At 41.2% G+C, this 17100-nt stretch overlaps 1 protein-coding gene across 25 annotated transcripts in view; it reads right to left on the minus strand.

Annotated features, from left to right (window-relative positions):
• Positions 1–17100, minus strand: part of TNRC6A (trinucleotide repeat containing adaptor 6A) — a 120622-nt gene that overhangs the window by 3726 nt on the left and 99796 nt on the right. For 22 of the 25 annotated variants that reach the window (XM_072603635.1, XM_072603655.1, XM_072603681.1 and 19 more), the window contains 6 exons: positions 16726–16857; positions 9500–9658; positions 5080–5220; positions 1652–1759; positions 959–1180; positions 197–274 (listed from right to left, as the gene is read on the minus strand). In XM_072603635.1, coding sequence (XP_072459736.1) covers positions 197–274; positions 959–1180; positions 1652–1759; positions 5080–5220; positions 9500–9658; positions 16726–16857 — 840 coding nt within the window. The remainder of the gene's footprint in view (positions 1–196; positions 275–958; positions 1181–1651; positions 1760–5079; positions 5221–9499; positions 9659–16725; positions 16858–17100) is intronic. The other 3 variants (XM_072603786.1, XM_072603701.1, XM_072603645.1) reach the window with 1 other exon arrangement.

Below are 17100 nucleotides of genomic sequence, written 5' to 3' on the forward strand. Positions count from 1 at the left end.
TAGGGGCAGGTTAAGAATTGGATACTTAATTCTTCATCTCATTTCAAAGAGAAAAATAACACTAGGAAATATGGTGTATTGCACTACTGCATGTCATCTACAACAACTATACATTTTGATCAAGGGAAAAATGTCAAAGTCAATGAAAAAACCAAAACCCCATAACCCATATTGCCTGGAAGATTATGACATGCACCTGGACCGGCAGCCCATCGAATTAGTCCATCAATATGTGTATCTTGGGCAGGCGTTGCAGATGGATAATGAGCTGGGTCTGGAATTGAACAGGAAGAGATGGGGCTGGATCGCTTTTGGGAAACTGGGCATTGCTTCCAATGATCCTAAACTCTGAGTGCAAAAGCCCACTTTAACGAACACTTTAATATTCTACACGTGATGTTCTATGGCACTACTCATGGAATATCACAATCTCATAAATATTCACAAAGGATCAGACTCAGAAGGAAGCTGCGACATGTTAATGATGATGAGCTCAAGATGATATGCATTGCCACAAAAAAAGATCTATCATTTACACAGTTAATATGAAAAAACACACTAGGTGGACAGTCTAAGAGTTACTGTGGCCACCCTGAGAAAACTGCCCAGGGTGCAGGATGTGGTGGGACAGTGAGATGAGAGACTTTTCAAAGTATCCCAGTAACCACAGTTAGAAGTTCACAGCCCCACGGAACCAATTAGATAGATGATGGTAATGATAACTACTTAGACAGCATTTTATCATTTATAAAGCACTTTCCTTACAACAATTTTAAGGTAGATGGTATAATCCCCATTTTACCAATGAGAAAACAGGTTCAGAATGGTAATACTCTCAAGATGACATGGCTAGTTCAGTCTCAGGGCTGTAACCTGAGCCTAGATCTTCTAACTAACTCCGATGCTCTTTCTCCCATTGTGTGACTAGTCAGTTTTTCACAAAATTCCTCCATCTTACCTGGGGTGTATCTGGCATCAGAATTTCCCCATCCTCCACCTATACGAAGGGGGGAATTATCCCATGCAGACAAGGGGGCCTTCTGACCAGTTAATCCCGGTGGTGGGCGGGACGGAGCAGTGATGTTTTTAGGTGGCAAAGGGACCTTCCACAGCTCATGAGCCAGAGAGGTGTTAGTGACTGAACCAGGAGACCATGTTGATTTGGAATCACTGTTTCTGGCTACTCAGAGGGGAAAAAAGGTAAAGAAAAATGATACCAGAAAACAGCAAATCTAAAAACATTTGATCACTATGTACAAACATTTTTTTTTTTTAATTTGGAAGTAGATTTAAGACTTTTGTAAAGGAGATGCTACGATAGTCTGATTTAGTAAATACAGCCTAATACCACATTCAATAAACTTTAAAAGGAAGAGTTTACTTTGGGAATGGTGCCTGAGCACTGAACAGTGCTAAAACAGCAGAGCTAATGTGGCAATCTTCATGGCTGATGGCTAGTTCCCACTTAACTGGATATGGGAGAAAAGAATTCACTTACCCATTTCTGAACAGAACTAAAGAGCTTTTGGGAGACAACATGTAACACTTTAGACAGAAGGGAATAACAAAGGGAGGCCAATGAGAGGGCAGCAAACGACGGGTTTTGTTCAAACCCGTCTGCTCTTGGCCAGCCCTGGGCTACAGGGGCTACCTGAAGTGCTTTGTGCTGTACTGCTGAGGGAAACATTGTAGTTGGAGGCACGAATGGATGACCAGGCACTAGTTGAAGGCAGCGTGGTGTTCAGAGATGAGGATGACCCTGTGTTGAAGGGAACACTCGAGTTAGTCCGGGTCACAGTGACACACTGCATGGCACTTTGCTGTAAGGGAGGAATTCCATGAAATGGAAACAGACAAATATGGCAGAATAAAGGAGACAAGATTTACATGCAAAATGTAGCACACGTCACTGCTGTTAACAAACTGCGTAACTTTAGGCACATCCTAATGTGGGGCATTAACATTCTGACCATGAACCCAACTGATGTTCTTAGAAAGCTATCTTGCAAATTAGTCTTCTGTTGGTGAGAACATATGCTCTCCCTCCCCTGTCCATGCTGCTTTCTCATGAGTCAGTCAAGTAGAAGTGGTTTTATAGTTACAACTTTCACAATTAAAAAGGGAAGAAAAATTTCCTTTCCTAGAAGACCGCATAATGCCCTGCCCCACCTCGCATTAGACCTTCCACCCAAAGAACAGAGTTGTATCGCTACTGACTTAGCGTCTTCTTTCCATTCTTCTGTTGATAAAAGAAAACAATAAAAAACCTCTTTAACACCCTATAATCTGCCCTCTATCTCTACGAGAAATTAATCTTTAAGATTACTCATGACCTCATTCCCTCTCCTAGGAAGGTTCTTCCCTTAGCTTCCCGGACAGTACTTTGCTACTCATACTGTAACGAAGCATTATGCTGTAGAAAAAGCAATGGACTTTTGATTATTGGAAAGAAGACTTGGTTTTGAGGTGGCATTCCCTCGGTTTAAGTCCCTTCTTTGTCTGGGGGTGGAGGGTAGGACGGGAGCATGGACACCAACACATTCCAACAAGATATGGATAACAACACTCCTTAAACCTGGTATGTAATTTTGGCCAGCAAGACTTAGGATCACCTGTTCTAAGAAAGGCTCTCTGACACAAGGAAAAAACTCTCAATTTAAGAGTGAGAAAGTCTTCCTTTAGTCTTGGTTCTACCACTTATTATTTATGTGACTCTAGGCAAACTGCTTTGTTTCTTTTCCTTGTCTGTGAAGTAAGGAGAGTGTTTCTGTAAACCGTAAAATGCAGCAGAAATATTCTTGAGCTCCATTCTTAGCTTTAAAGTGCTATGATTTCACTTGTTAATATTTCATTTTTTACATAATTTTGAAGACAACTTACAGTTCTTTTGTCCTATTACCCTGGGCAAGTCACTTTCACCTGTTTGCCTCAGTTTCCTCATCTGTAAAATGAGGATAACAATAGCCCTCACTTCCCAGGGTGGTTATGAATATCACCAAATGAGAGAATCATTCTTAAGTGTTCAGCACAGTGCCTAGCACCTGGTACACACGACATACAAGTCATCTATGTTACCCACTGTTTGTGACAGCGGGAAGGATCTTTAAATCTTCAGGACTGATTGAGGGAACTGAAACAAGGGAAATGCTCTGGTTTATCTTTCTTTTTTTTGAAGTCTTTACAAAGAGGTCCTTGGCTTGTTTTGTGTCATGGACTTGTAAAATCTATGGAGAAGCCCTTCTCATAAAAATAATTTTTAAATGCATAAAATAAAATGCACAAGATAAGAAGGTAAACCAATGGTATGGAATGCATTTATGAAAATAAAAACAAACAAATTCATGGACCATAGGTTAAGAATCCCTGCTCTGCACCAGTGTTAAAGTTTTTGTATTAATGTGAAATTTTAAAGTGTATTAGACTGGGAATGATTCTCAATATTATTTATGAGATGTAACTGCCGCTTAGTGGAGAATGGTATAAATAGCGGAAAAAGAGTCTGAATGGAAATGAGATCTGTGCTTGAACCCTGTTCCTGAGAACTGTTAGCCACGTGACCACTTCTTCACCGAGAAAAAACAAACTACCCACCTAACAGGGTGGTTTTTAGGAAAATATTTTGCAAACTGTAAAGCATCATGTCAATGTAAGCCGTTATGACTGTACCACAAAGACACAGTAAAGCTATATTTGCAAAGTAATAAAGCGTTCGTAGCTGACAACCCACTAAAAGGGTTACTGCATTTGTAATGAGCATTTTGTAAAGTAACACAGCAATTCTGCATGTGATCGACATTAAAATCCTCACTACTGAGCCTTGGCTGTACCAAGATGGGCTTCAGCCTGTGATCTTACTAAGTTTCCGCTTTCACCCCACAAACAGTATTTAAGACAGTTGCATGTAGCTTCCAGAGAAGCCTCAGCACTCTGAGGTCTTTCCATCTCTAACTCTGCCATCCTAGGAGCCTCAGTGTGCTTCGACAGTGCAGGCCTGCCTATATTGTTACCTGGTTGATTTTGATCAGCAAACGTGAACCAACATAATATCAAGATGATTGATTACAGCTCTCATTTCTATTACTATTTTTAGTTTGCAAAATGCTTTTCTCACATCAGCCTCACAAGATGAGTGAAGTAAAACACAAAGCCATGAAGTGACCGCCACCAGATCAAAGTTGAGTAAGTGGCAGAGTGGGAAGGAGGATCCTTGCGTTAATACCCTTCCACACTATCATGCTTTGCTCAAGTAGCATAGTAAATTATGCTAGATTTCAAATGGTAACATTTTTTAAAAAATTAATTAAAAACTGTTTTTATGCATTTAAAAAAAGTTAATTTTTAAGATTTAAGAAATCTTGTTGAATGTAGTATGCCAGGAGTAGTTATGTATAGTATTAACTCTTGGAACCAAACAGGAAGACAGAAGAAACAATTCTTCCATTGGAATGTAATCTTTAGACTTGTCCCCACAAAAAAACTTGGGGAGAAGGAAGGAAAACGAAGCCAAACATCATCAATGAAACATTACAGAGAGAAGATGCAGTTAACAAAGAACAAATAAGAAGAAAGCCCAATTAACAGACTTTACAAAAATCTACAGTGACATGTACGGTTTTCATAAAGAAAATATTTAAGATTTGTTATTTAAAACAGTACAATAAAATTTATAAAAGCATCCAACAGCAAATGTGATATAAATTGTATAATAATGTTTAACTTAAAACAACCATATTCTTGTTGACTGCAAAAGTGGTTAATTTTTTTAGTCCTTTGTACTAATGAATTTTTACTATACAAAAAGAAAACATGACTTCTAATTAGTTAAGATAATTAAATTATAAATAATTAATAATTAGTTAATAATTAAATTATAAATAAATAACTAATTAGTTAAGATAATTAAAAACCAATTATTAGCCAACTAGATGAAACAGCACATTTTGTCATTTTTGGTTTCTTTTACAAGTTGAGTGTGCCAATGAAGTATGGATTTTTGCTGCCACCAATCCGTACCAACTCTGATTCATTCCAAAATTAGGTACCCCAAGTATCGCCACAAATTCTAACTTTTGTACTTACCACTGTTCCTGTCCCTGAGGTGGTCAACTTCCCGCACAGTATTAATTGAAAGATTGTTTATGACACTGCCAGGAGTGACGTAAGGGTCAGTTTCAGGGTCAATGTTTGGATAACCTTTCCATGGTTCACCAGGGCGAAATTCTATAAATGAAAAATAGGAAAATATTTAAAAGCTTAATAGTTACTCCAAAGTCCACAATGAAAATAAGAATTTCTACTCCTACTCATTTGTGCAAATTGCAAAAATTTCTCAGGATATATTTCTTTTATATAATATCATTATATATAACACATATAAATATTATTTATATGATGTATAAATAATATAATAAATATATATTATAAATATAATGATTATATATAAAAAATATATTATTTTAAAATAATCAGTGAATTAACACAGATAATACTGAATTATTTGATTTAGAAAGGACTGACAGTGCTTTCTCCAAATATTTTATCTAGAACCAGGGTAGAGTAGGACAGCTCCTATTTCTCTCTCTACCTCTGCTTAACTGAAAAACTCAAAGTGGTCTTTAAATGCATTAGATGACATTTGATTACAACTTGCTCCCCTTTTGATTTATATACTAAATAGGATATATACTAGAGTTTGAGATTATATTGAATTTTAGGTAGACAGTGAGTGATCACATTTTAAAATGGATGAAGTTGGTAATGTTGTAGTGGTCTCCACTACAACAGAAAGAACCCTGGATCTGAAGCCAGAGTACCTGTGACCTTGGACAAGGTGCTTCATTTATCTTTGTTTCCTCGTTAATAAAATTAGCGTATTGGACTAGAAGTCTGTAAGGTCTCTTAATGTTCTAAATCACTGCTTTTTTCTCAGTGCGATAAAAGGAGCCCTGGAGGTCCCTGAAACTTATCAGGAAACTTGTAAGGTCAATACTATTTTCAAAATAATACTAAGAGATGTTTTAATTTCTAATACAATAAATATTGAGAGATATAACCCACATCAAGCAATACTCTTTGGGGCGGTGTCCTTGGCAATCTTTAATAGTATAAATGGGCCCTAAGCCCCCAAAGTCTGACAGCTGCTGCTCTAAATCCTTGGTGCTACAAAAAAAAAAATCCCAGAACAAAAACCGCATTTCTTCATTTATAATTTGAAAAAGCAAGATCTGAAAACCTGTTAAAAAAGAAAGAAGCACAGCAACCTATGAGGTCAGACCTATATTAGAAATACATACTATAAATTACCTAGAGCCATTGCAAATAATATCAAATCAGCACAATGACATTTATTCACCAAGCATTAGGCACCGACAATATAAGGACATAAAAGAAAAGTTCTTACTCTCAAAGAATTTCCATTCGATTGGAGGAAACTAAATGTGGATGTGTACAGAAATACAGGATTTATACACAGTAGTTTTGAGAGCTGTTTGAGGAGAGAGAACTAGCAACTAGGAAAATCAAGAAAGGCCGAACTGGGGGTGGGGGGGGGGTGGTGTCACCTGAGCTGAGGCAAAAGTATGTTATAGGCACAGAGGACAGTGTGGACAAAGGCACTGAGATGGGAGATGGGATGTGGTGCCATAGGGATAGCAAGTGGGATAGTTTGGTTGAAACATAGAGTGTATGAAGAGGAGTAATATATAATAAACCTGGAGAAGTAAGCTGTAATTAAATTGTGAAGGGATTTAAATGCCAACAGAGGAGTTTGTATTTTATCTTAGAGGCAACAGAAAACTGATAGAGCTTTCTGGCCAGGACCTGCCATTCAGACCTCCACTTTAGGGATCTGAATTTGGCAGCTGTGGAGAGGACAGACGGAAGAGGGAAGAGATTCGGGACAGGGAGGTCAATTAGTCCAAGTGAGAGGCAGGCACCAGAATAAGGCTGATGACTGAGTAGAGAGAAGTGAACTGATGAGAGATGTTGTGAAAGGAGAAATAGCAAGGCACAGCATGTGATCAGACATGACGAGAGAGAAAATTGTCCAGGGATGACTCTAGTGCTGAGAACCGAAGTGACTGGAACGACAGTGATGCTCTTAAGACAAGCAGGGAAATGAGGAGGAGGGCCAGAGAAAAATCATGAGGTTGGCATTAGATATGTTGGGTCTGAGGTGCAGCTGATGGTGCAGCATGAGTGGCTAGAGAGAGGTAAGGACTAGGGGTAGGGAGATAATCTACATAGAGATGATAATCTATCCCATGGGAGTTGATAAGGTTCTAAAAATCAGAAAGAGGAGAGAGATAAAAGTGTGTAAGAGGGCCCTCGATTCGTCCAACCTTACCGGGTGGATACGAATAATGATCCTGCAAAGAAGAACGGTCAGACAGACAAGTAGGAGTTGAGCTAAAAAAGGTAATGGTATGAAAGCTGAGGGAATAAAAAATATCCATGAGGAGGATTTGTTCCAATACATCAAAGGTTAACGAGAGGTCAAGAAGGAGAATGAGGAAAGGTCATCAAATTAAGGAACGAAGAGGCTGAGCTGTGCTTTGTAAAGAGCTAACAATTCTCTTGGAGAAAGCAGTTTCAGTTTAGTGGAAGTAAAATTGTAGGGAGTTGAGAAATGACTTGGAGGCAAGTAAATGAGGCAGCAAACACAGGTGGCTGTTTCCAGTAATTTGGATGACAAAAGGTAGGGAGGCAAGGCACAGGGCAGCAGCTTGAAGGGATGGAGAGTCAAACGAAAGCTTTTTAAGGACAGGTGAGACCTGAGTATGTCTGCAGACAGCAGGGAAGGAGCTGGTGGACATGCAAGAGACTGAAGCGTAGAAAGAGGAGCAGGGATTTCATCAGAAATGAGGGCAAAGGAGGAGATAGTGAAGGACATGAAAGGGCTGTGAAGTGTAGAATTAGAGGTGAAGGAGTAGGGAAGGGGGAAGGTGGCGATGGAGTATGAAGAGAAAAGTGGAAGTGGAGGACAGGAATCAGGGAAGGCAGAGTAAATCCAAGTTTTATGGCAGTGAGGGTCCAGCTGACGTCAGACAACATAATTCTGAAGTGTGTGTTGGGTGGCTTTCTCCAGTGCTGTTTAACAGGACTAGAGGAAGTGGGTGACTGGAGTTATTCAGGGTCGGGTTCTGGTAAAGGGATGAATGACCATTGACAGGATAAAGAGGCAAGAGCTTTGAGAGTAAAAGACAGTGTATGGTTGAAATGGTACATAAATGAACTGGCTAAGTAGATGGGGAAGACTGAGAAGAGTGAAGCCAGTATGGGGATGACGGAATGGCCAGAAGTCACGATATGGACAAAGAACAGATTTAGGAAGGATGAGGAACTGGGAGAGATGGAAGTATCAGAGATGAGGGTTAAGAGAGGATGTCAAAGTTCATGATAAAGGAAGTGCAGTTCTTCTGGGTAATGGTGAGATCAAGGCAAATGGGTGGCATAGTGAGTAGTCAAGAAGACCTCAGTTCAAATTTAGCCTTGGACACTTATTAGCTGTGAAAGTCATTTAGCCCCTATTTGTGTCAGTTTCGTCATCTGAAAAAAGTGGGTCTAGTAAGAGCACCTTCCTCCCAGGGCTGTTGTGAGGATCTATGAGATAATATTGTAAAAGAGCTTAGCCCAATGCCTGGCACATAGTAGGCACTTAAGAAATGATGGTTTCCTTCTTTCTTTCAAGGGTGTAACCATCACTGCATGGCAGAGGTAGAGTGAAAGTACAGGTCATGAGAGGTGGAGGTATTTGAGAGAATATCAACACACACACACACACACACACACACACTCCCACACCCCCTCAACATTCAAATATGTATATATTTGAAGTCTCCATGTATAAGGGGCTGGAGGGTTAGGCTAGAGATAAAAACTATCAGACAGGATTGAACTCCTTAAGAAAGCAAGGAGAATGACCTGGGGATTGGGAAAGAGCTGCTGCTAGTGTCTGGATGACAGTGTGATATGATGAGAGGAGGCAAACTTCAAAGGAGAGGTTCCTGGGTGATGGGAGGAAAGGGACGGTCTGAAAGTAGGGAGCAAGGATGGCCATGTTTCCTCTTGGTGCAGTGTGCTGTGGTGTATGAGAAGAGGTACATTAGATACTGAAGAGGATGACTGGAGATGCAGAGATGTAGAGATGTCAAATTTCTGTGAGTGTCAGAAGATAGAAGGTACATGAGAGGAAAACATGTAAGAAGAAGGAACATTTCATCTGGATTGACTCAAAAGGGCAAAATAACAGGGGCAGACAGAGTTGGATAGGGACTTTGGAGGGAGACAGGGAACAGGAGCCTGGGAGTGGTCTTCACATAGTTGGTTATTCTGCATCACTGGGCTTAGGACAGGAAGAACTACTTACTACAAGGAATAATAAATACTCTTAAGATTACAAACCTGAAGAGTACTGAGGTAGTTACCATTTCTAAGTGTATTTCAACAGCGATGAGGGCATACTCTACATAATGAAAAAACCCAACAGCTCCATGTTTACCTGGTGGCCAGTTAACACTGCTAGAGCCATTAGGCGATTTGGCACGTGGCCAGCCATCCCCAATTGAACCAGGAGGACTGGCTGGTGAATTACTGCTGTTCATAAATTCATATGGAACAAACGGAGACTCTTCCAGCCTAAAACCACTTGAAATAGCACCTGAAAAAGGAAACAAAGTTTGTTTTCTCCTATGTGAACTATTATTCAATTTGTTAAGTATTATTCAATTTACAAAATACCCAAGAAAACTTTCTACAAATGCACTTGAACAGAAGGGACAAAATAACCACACATATACCCCTTTCGCATGGGATATGAGGAGGATCCCAAAAGTCTTTTGCAATCTTAAGCTACGAAGGCTTAAAAAGTCACTGAAGTTTAAAACTGTACTAAAACTCTTGGGACACCCTGAATGCCAGAAAGGCATATAAGGAAGAACTTAATCATGATTATTATTTAACAAAAAATAGAACGTACTGCCTCTTGAGGTTGTTGAGTTATGAAAGTATTCAGTGTTAGAAGAAATGATGGGATAAGTTCAGAGAATACAGAATGAACATTTTATATAATGACAACGACGCTTGGAAACAAACCGCTTTGAAAGACTTGTGGTATGTCTTCAGTTCAATGTAAGATCCCTGAGGGACAGAAACTGTTCTACATTTGACTATTTCCACACAGTGCCCTCCCATGCAGTAGGTGCTTCATGAAGGCTCACTGAACTAGAAATTGTTCTTCTGCCAACGTTTTGGGACATCTGAGCTTAGACGGCTTAGCTCCCCTTTGAAGGAAAAAGAGGCCCTTTTTTCAGCAACAGGAAATAGAGATTAATCATGACCTCAAATTAGTGGTTGAACTGGAAGTCTGGGATATGATTCAGAATAGCACAGCAGAAAACGGAGCCATAGTAGGCCTGGTTAAGGCTTCAGTCTACCCTGGTGAGAGCTCACTTTCCTTTAGAATAAGCTATGTGATACAAAATCACTTGTAATAAAGGATGTTCTAAAAGCCAATGCATATATGGTTATTTAAGAGAAACATATACTCACACCTAAAAATCTGGGACTGATATATGCATGTGTATATCATACATACATACATACATACATATATATTCTATTTTCTATATATTCTCTCTCTTATTTCTATATATTTTCTCTCTATATTATATATATATATATTCTATTTTTGGAGGGACAAAGAAAATTCTGATAAAACAATTCACAATTTCTGTTTGTTGCAAAGAAAAAGGGGAATTTTGAAATGAAGGGGCAGCTGATGGGATTTTCGAATGAATACCCTATCACAGTTACACATATGAGAAAGCACCAGGAGGAGGAGCAGGGCAGAACTTATCCGGGCACAGAAAGCAGATTCGGAATTCTTCTCGTCTCCGACCCTACCCCATCCTCTGCTCTACCTCGAGAACATTCTGAGCATTTTTCCATGAAAACTCTTTGAATTCAGACCGTGGTATGAATGAGTAACTCCAGCTAATTTGTCCCTAAAGCCCGTTCTGGCTGCTGCTAACAGACGCTGGAAGGCGCTATCCTGTGCCACTGAACGGGGGAACTTTGTAATGAACAAGATAGTTAACATTTCATTAAAACTGTTCGAAAGGAATTTTTGTAAATAAAGTTTCAAACATAAACCTTATAAATACCCCTTTGATAAAAGGATAAAATTCACCCCCTCACAATACATCAATTATCTGAGAGCCACCAACCTGGGGTTTGGGAAATTATGCTGATGAAATGATTATTAGTTTAGTAGCTGGCACACTTTTAGTAACTACACTTAGTCTTGTGTGTTTAGCCAGCAAGCTCGCCTCTGCGCCAAGTCCATCCAGACGGCTCGTTAAGTAGCACGAGTTATACAGAAGCACCCGTTTGTTGGCCACAGGAGCATGACATCATTGGTGTGACTTTAAGAATTGTCTTTTAGCTTATTGCAATTCTAAGTGCTGTGATTTTTATATCTTAGCCTTTTTTTTTAAACCAAAACCCTGGCTCTTTCCCTTCCTCTATGAATTCAGTTCTTGGCTCACAATCTTTCTCTCCTCTCCAACTCATGTCTTGACACCAGGCAACTTCAGCATACATCCTGATGTGCAAGCACTTTGTTCCTGTGCACGTACTGCTGAATAGAGGTAGAGAAAAATCACACAGCCTTGCTGACTGGGTCCAGTACTAATTTATGTTACATAACTTCACCGGGGCCTTTACTGCTGCTAGGAAATTCCTTTACACTTCCCCCTCTTCACAGCACTCTTCCAAACCTTTGCATCCCTCCTCAAATTCACTAGCTTTCCCTTTCCCTCCACCCCCTCAGCTGAGATCCTTGTCTCGTATTTTATGGAAGAAATTGAGGCCACTCACTGAGCCCAGCACAGCAGAAACTGGAGGCATGGTATGCCTGGCCATAGCTTCAATCTACCTTGGGGAGAACTCACTGTCCTTTAGAGTAAGCTATGTGACACAGGGAACCCAAAACACTTCTTATCTCCTGTCACCTAGATTCCTTCTGCTCCTACTTCCCTTTCACCCTTGTCTCCCATGATGATCCTTCTCCTTCCCAAGGCCAGCCCCTCTCCATTCACAGGTGACTCCATTCCATTCCCTCTTCTCCAGCAGACTGGCCAGTTCTTCAATCTGTCTACTGGCTACTTCTCTGCTGCCTACAAACATGCCAGTGGCTCCTCCATCCTCAAAGAACTCTTACTTCATCTATTTATTGCTGCCAATTACTGTCCCATATCTCTTATGCCATTAGTGGCTACATTTCTTCAGAAGGTAATCTACAAGTGCTTCTACTTCCTCTCCTCTCTTCCAACCTCACCATCCAATTAAACTGTTCTTTCTAAAGTCACCGATGATTACTTACTGGCCAGATCCAAGGGCCTTTTCTCAATCCTTCCTCCTTCTTTGCCTTTCTGCTGCCTCAGACTCACTTCTTGACATTTTCTTTTCTCTAGGTTTTCATGACACTGCTTTCTCCTGGTTGTCCTCCTTACGTATCTGACCCTTCCTCAATCTCCTTTGCTGGATCTTTATCTGGGCCGTACCCACTAACTGTGGGTAGCCTACAGGGCTCTGCCTTGGGCCTTCTTTTCTTCTTCCTCTAAATTATTTCACTTGATCTCATCAGCTCTCATGGATTCAAGTATCATCTCTATACTGATGGGTTCTCAAATCTATTTTTCCAGCCCTAATCACCTCACTGACCTCCAGTCTTACATCTCCACCTGCCTGTTGGACAGAAAGAACTCCTGTCCAAAACTGACCTCCCTGCTATCCTCCTCTCCACACACATGTATTCTGTGATCCAGGCATACTGGTCTTCTAGCTGTTCTCTGAGCAGGACACTCCATTTGCTGACACTGGGCCTTTTCAATGGTTGTCCCTCATAAATGGAATTCTCTTCTATCTCAACTTCATTATCTGGCTTCCTTAAAGTCTCAGCTAAAATTCCATTTTTTTTTTTTATTATTTAACTTTTAACATTTATTTTCACACAATTTTGGGTTACAAATTTTCTCCCCTTTTATCCCCTCCCCCCCCCCAAACCCGAGCTTTCTGATTGCCCCTGTGACCTATCTGCTCTCTCCTCTATCCTCCCTCCCTGCCCTTGTCTCTGTCTTCTCTTTTGTCCTGTAGGGCCAGATAGCTTTCTTGACCCCTTAACCTGTATTTCTTGTTACCCAGTGGTAAGAACATTACATTTGGTCCTAACACTTTGAGTTCCAACTTCTTTAGCTCCCTCCCTCTCCACCCCTTCCCCTTGGAAGACAGGCAATTCAATATAGGCCATATCTGTTTAGTTTTGCAAATGATTTCCATACTAGTTGAGTTGTATAGGACTAACTATATTTCCCTCCATCCTATCCTGTCCCCCTTTACTTATATTTTCTTATGGTCCTTTCCCTCCCCATGAGTGTCGACCTCGGATTGCATTTTCCTCCCCATGCCCTCCCCTCCATCCTCCCCCCCACCCTGCTTGTGCCCCTGTCCCCCACTCTCCTGTATTATGAGATAGGTTTTCCTATCAAAATGAGTGTGCATTATATTCTTTCCTTTAGTGGAATGTGATGAGAGTAGACCTCATGTTTTTCTCTTGCCTCCCCTCTTTATCTCACCACTAATAGGTCTTTTGCTTGCCTCTTTTATGAGAGATAATTTGCCCCTTATAACTTCTCCCTTTCTCCTCCCAATATTTCTCTCTCACTGCTTGATTTCATTTTTTTTTTTAAGATATGATTCCATCCTCTTCAATTCACTCTGTACACTCTGTCTCTATGTATGTGTGCGTGTGTGTGTGTGTGTGTGTGTACTCCCACCCAGTACCCAGATACTGAAATGTTTCAAGAGTTACAAATATTGTCTTTCCATGTAGGAATGTAAACAGTTCAACATTAGTAAGTCCCTTATGACTTCTCTTTGCTGTTCACCTTTTCATGGTTCTTCTTCATTCTTGTGTTAGAAAGTCAAATTTTCTTTCCAGCTCTGGTCTTTTCATCAGGAAAATTTGAAAGTTCTCTATTTCATTGAAAGACCATTTTTTCTCCTGAAGTATTATACTCAGTTTTGCTGGGTAGGTGATTCTTGGCTTCAGTCCTAGTTCCTTTGACTTCTGGAATATCCTATTCCATTCCCTTCTATCCCTCAATGTAGAGGGTGCCAGATCTTGTGCTATCCTGATTGTATTTCCACAATACTTGAATTGTTTCTTTCTAGCTGCTTGCAATATTTTCTCTTTCACCTGGGAATTCTGGATTTTGGCCACAATGCTCCTAGGAGTTTCTCTTTTTGGATCTCTTTCGTGCGGTGTTCTGCAGATTCCTTGAATATTTATTTTGCCTTCTGGTTCTAGAATCTCAGGGCAGTTTTCCTTGATAATTTCATGGAAGATGATGTCTAGGCTCTTCTTTTGATCATGGTTTTCAGGTAGTCCCAGAATTTTTACATTGTCTCTCCTGATTCTATTTTCCAGGTCAGTTGTTTTTCCAATAAGATATTTCACATTATCTTTCATTTTTCGAATCTGCGCGGTATGTTCTGAGATATCTGTCTTTCTCGAAAAGTCCTTAGCGTCCATCTGTACCATTCCAGATTTGAAAGATCTATTTTCTTCAGTGAGCTTTTGAATCTCCTTTTCCATTTGGTTAATTCTGCTTTTGAAAGCATTCTTCTCCTCATTGGCCCCTTGCACCTCCCTTGCCAGCTGAGTTAGGCTAGTTCTCAAGGTGCCAATTTCTTCAAGATTTTTTTGATTCTCCTTTAGCAGGGAGCTGATCTGCTTTTCATGCTTCTCCCTCATCCCTCTCATTTCCCTTCCCAGTCTTTCCTCCACCTCTCTAACTTGATTTTCAAAATTCCTCTTGAGCTCTTCCATGGCCCGAGCCCATTGGGTGGGCTGGGACACAGAATCCTCGATTTCTGTGTCTTTGCCTGATGGCAAGCATTGTTCCTCCCCATCAGAAAGGAAGGGAGGAAGTGTCTTTTCTCTGCTAAAATACCCTTCAATAGCTTTATTTCTTTTCCCTTTTCTTGGCATTTTTTCCAACCAGTGGCCTGACCTCTGAATGTTCTCCTCACACCCACCTCGCCTCCTGGTCCTCCCAGCCAGCGTTTGGGGACTGAGATTCAAATGCTGCTTCCCGCCTTAGAGTTTTTGGCGGGGGCAGGGCTGCTATTCAGTGTTAAATTAAGTTCAGGTGCTGAGGTCATGGGCAGGGCCGCCTCTCTGGCTCAGTTCCCTCAGGGGGTTTATGCATAGACCTTCCACAATGGATCCAGGCTCCCGCCCGTTTGGGGAGCCCCTGTCTGCAGCCGCCTCTCAGCTTCCATCTCCTGGGGGGGCCCAAGCCATGGGAGTACCCCACTCCCCTCTCAACCCACCAAAGAGACTCTCTCACCTACCCCTGTCAGTCACCTGTTGGTGGGGGGGCTTGTGCCGCCGCTGAAGATTGCGTCTCTGGAGCCCTCCCAGATCCGTGTCTCTCGGAGCCGCGGCCGCGGCCGCCGCCGCCGCAGGTCCGGGCTGGGCACCGCATCTGCAGCGCGACGGACCTTTTGCGAGAGGTTTGCAGGTCCCTCTGTGGGTGGGGGGACCCGCGTGGCCGCTGGAGATCCCGTCCCCGTAGCCCTCTCGGATCTCTTCCCCTCGGTGTCGTGGCCGCGGCGGGACTGCACTCTGCTCCCCGTCCCGGCGCCCAGTCCACGGCACGAAGGACCCCCGCGAGAGGTTTGCAGGTCTCTCCGGAGCAGAAATCTCCCTCGCTCCAATACTCCGTGGTCTCTGGGTGCAGAATTCGCCCTGGCTTGGTCCCCTCTAGCCGCTCTGTGGTTTGTGGGCTCGGAGCTGTGTGTATGTGCGTCTTTCTACTTTGCCATCTTGGCTCCCTTCCCTAAAATTCCATTTTCTACAGGAAGATTTTCTCAGTCCCTCTGAATTCTAGTGTCTTCCCTCCAAAAATGATCTTCTACTTATTCTCTATATAGCTTGTTTGTACATAGTTGCTTGCCTGGTCTCTCCCATGAGACTATAAGTTTTGTGAAAACAGACTTTTTTTTGCATTTTTTTCAGGGGGTGGGGGGGAGGTATTCCCAATGTTTAGCCCAATGGCTGGAACACAGCAGGTGTCTGATAAATATTTACTGACTGATTGATACAGGTCAAGAAAGCCAAAGAGAGAAAGTACTGTGCTGAATTAACAAAAAAAATTACATTAATATATTAGGTGGTAGTAAAAACCTGGGAAAAAGTGACAGGGAAAGACTGAAGAAACTGTGGAATACAAATGTAATCAATATTACTGTGATGTAACACAAATGATGAATATGAAGAATTCAGAGAATCAATGGAAAAACTTGAATGAATGATACAGACTAAAGTAAGCAGAAAAACATGATGACCGTGGTGATGCTGAGCAGTGCAACTGTAATGGCCATCTTGTCTTTGATGACCTGACAAAGAACACCACTGGCTTTCCATTTTAGAGATGAGGGATTATGGAGCAGAATGCCACTGGCGCTTGTCGGTGTTTGCTCAGTTTAGTTTTGCCATTACTCCTGATACAAGAGAAGGCCCAGGGGTGCTGGTGGGGTGCTGATATAAACAGAAAAGGCAACAATTTGACAAAGTGATGAGATAAATGTGAACGAATTTGGTTTGAAGTAACATCAGAGTCATATCACCTAGTCAAAAGGCAACAATATATTTTATACCATGTTTGCTGGAATTTTGATCCAATGATGTGTTCACAGAAATGCTGTCCACTGTCGTCCATTTCCTCAGTCTTGACTGTGGCTCTTTAATACTGTTCATATCCATGTTTACATTCAAGTTTGAGTTCAAGCCTAAGAGAATTTTTAAAAAAAGATTTAACTTATAAAAGTTAGGGTGACAGAAGAAAAACATGCTATTTTCAAAAAAGCATATTTTTTTCATTAGTTTCATGCTTTCAATTCTTCTTAATTTTTCATAAATATGTTGCTTTTCAAATGTTATGGCACAGCCAACATAACTAAACGTAAGCAAGGCAGTCAGTGCACACAGACTGGGCTCTCAGCTGAAGTCATGCAAAAATGCCAGAAAAAAGA

The sequence above is a fragment of the Notamacropus eugenii genome, chromosome 1 (genome assembly GCF_028372415.1).
Source record: "Notamacropus eugenii isolate mMacEug1 chromosome 1, mMacEug1.pri_v2, whole genome shotgun sequence".
NCBI lineage: Eukaryota > Metazoa > Chordata > Mammalia > Diprotodontia > Macropodidae > Notamacropus > Notamacropus eugenii.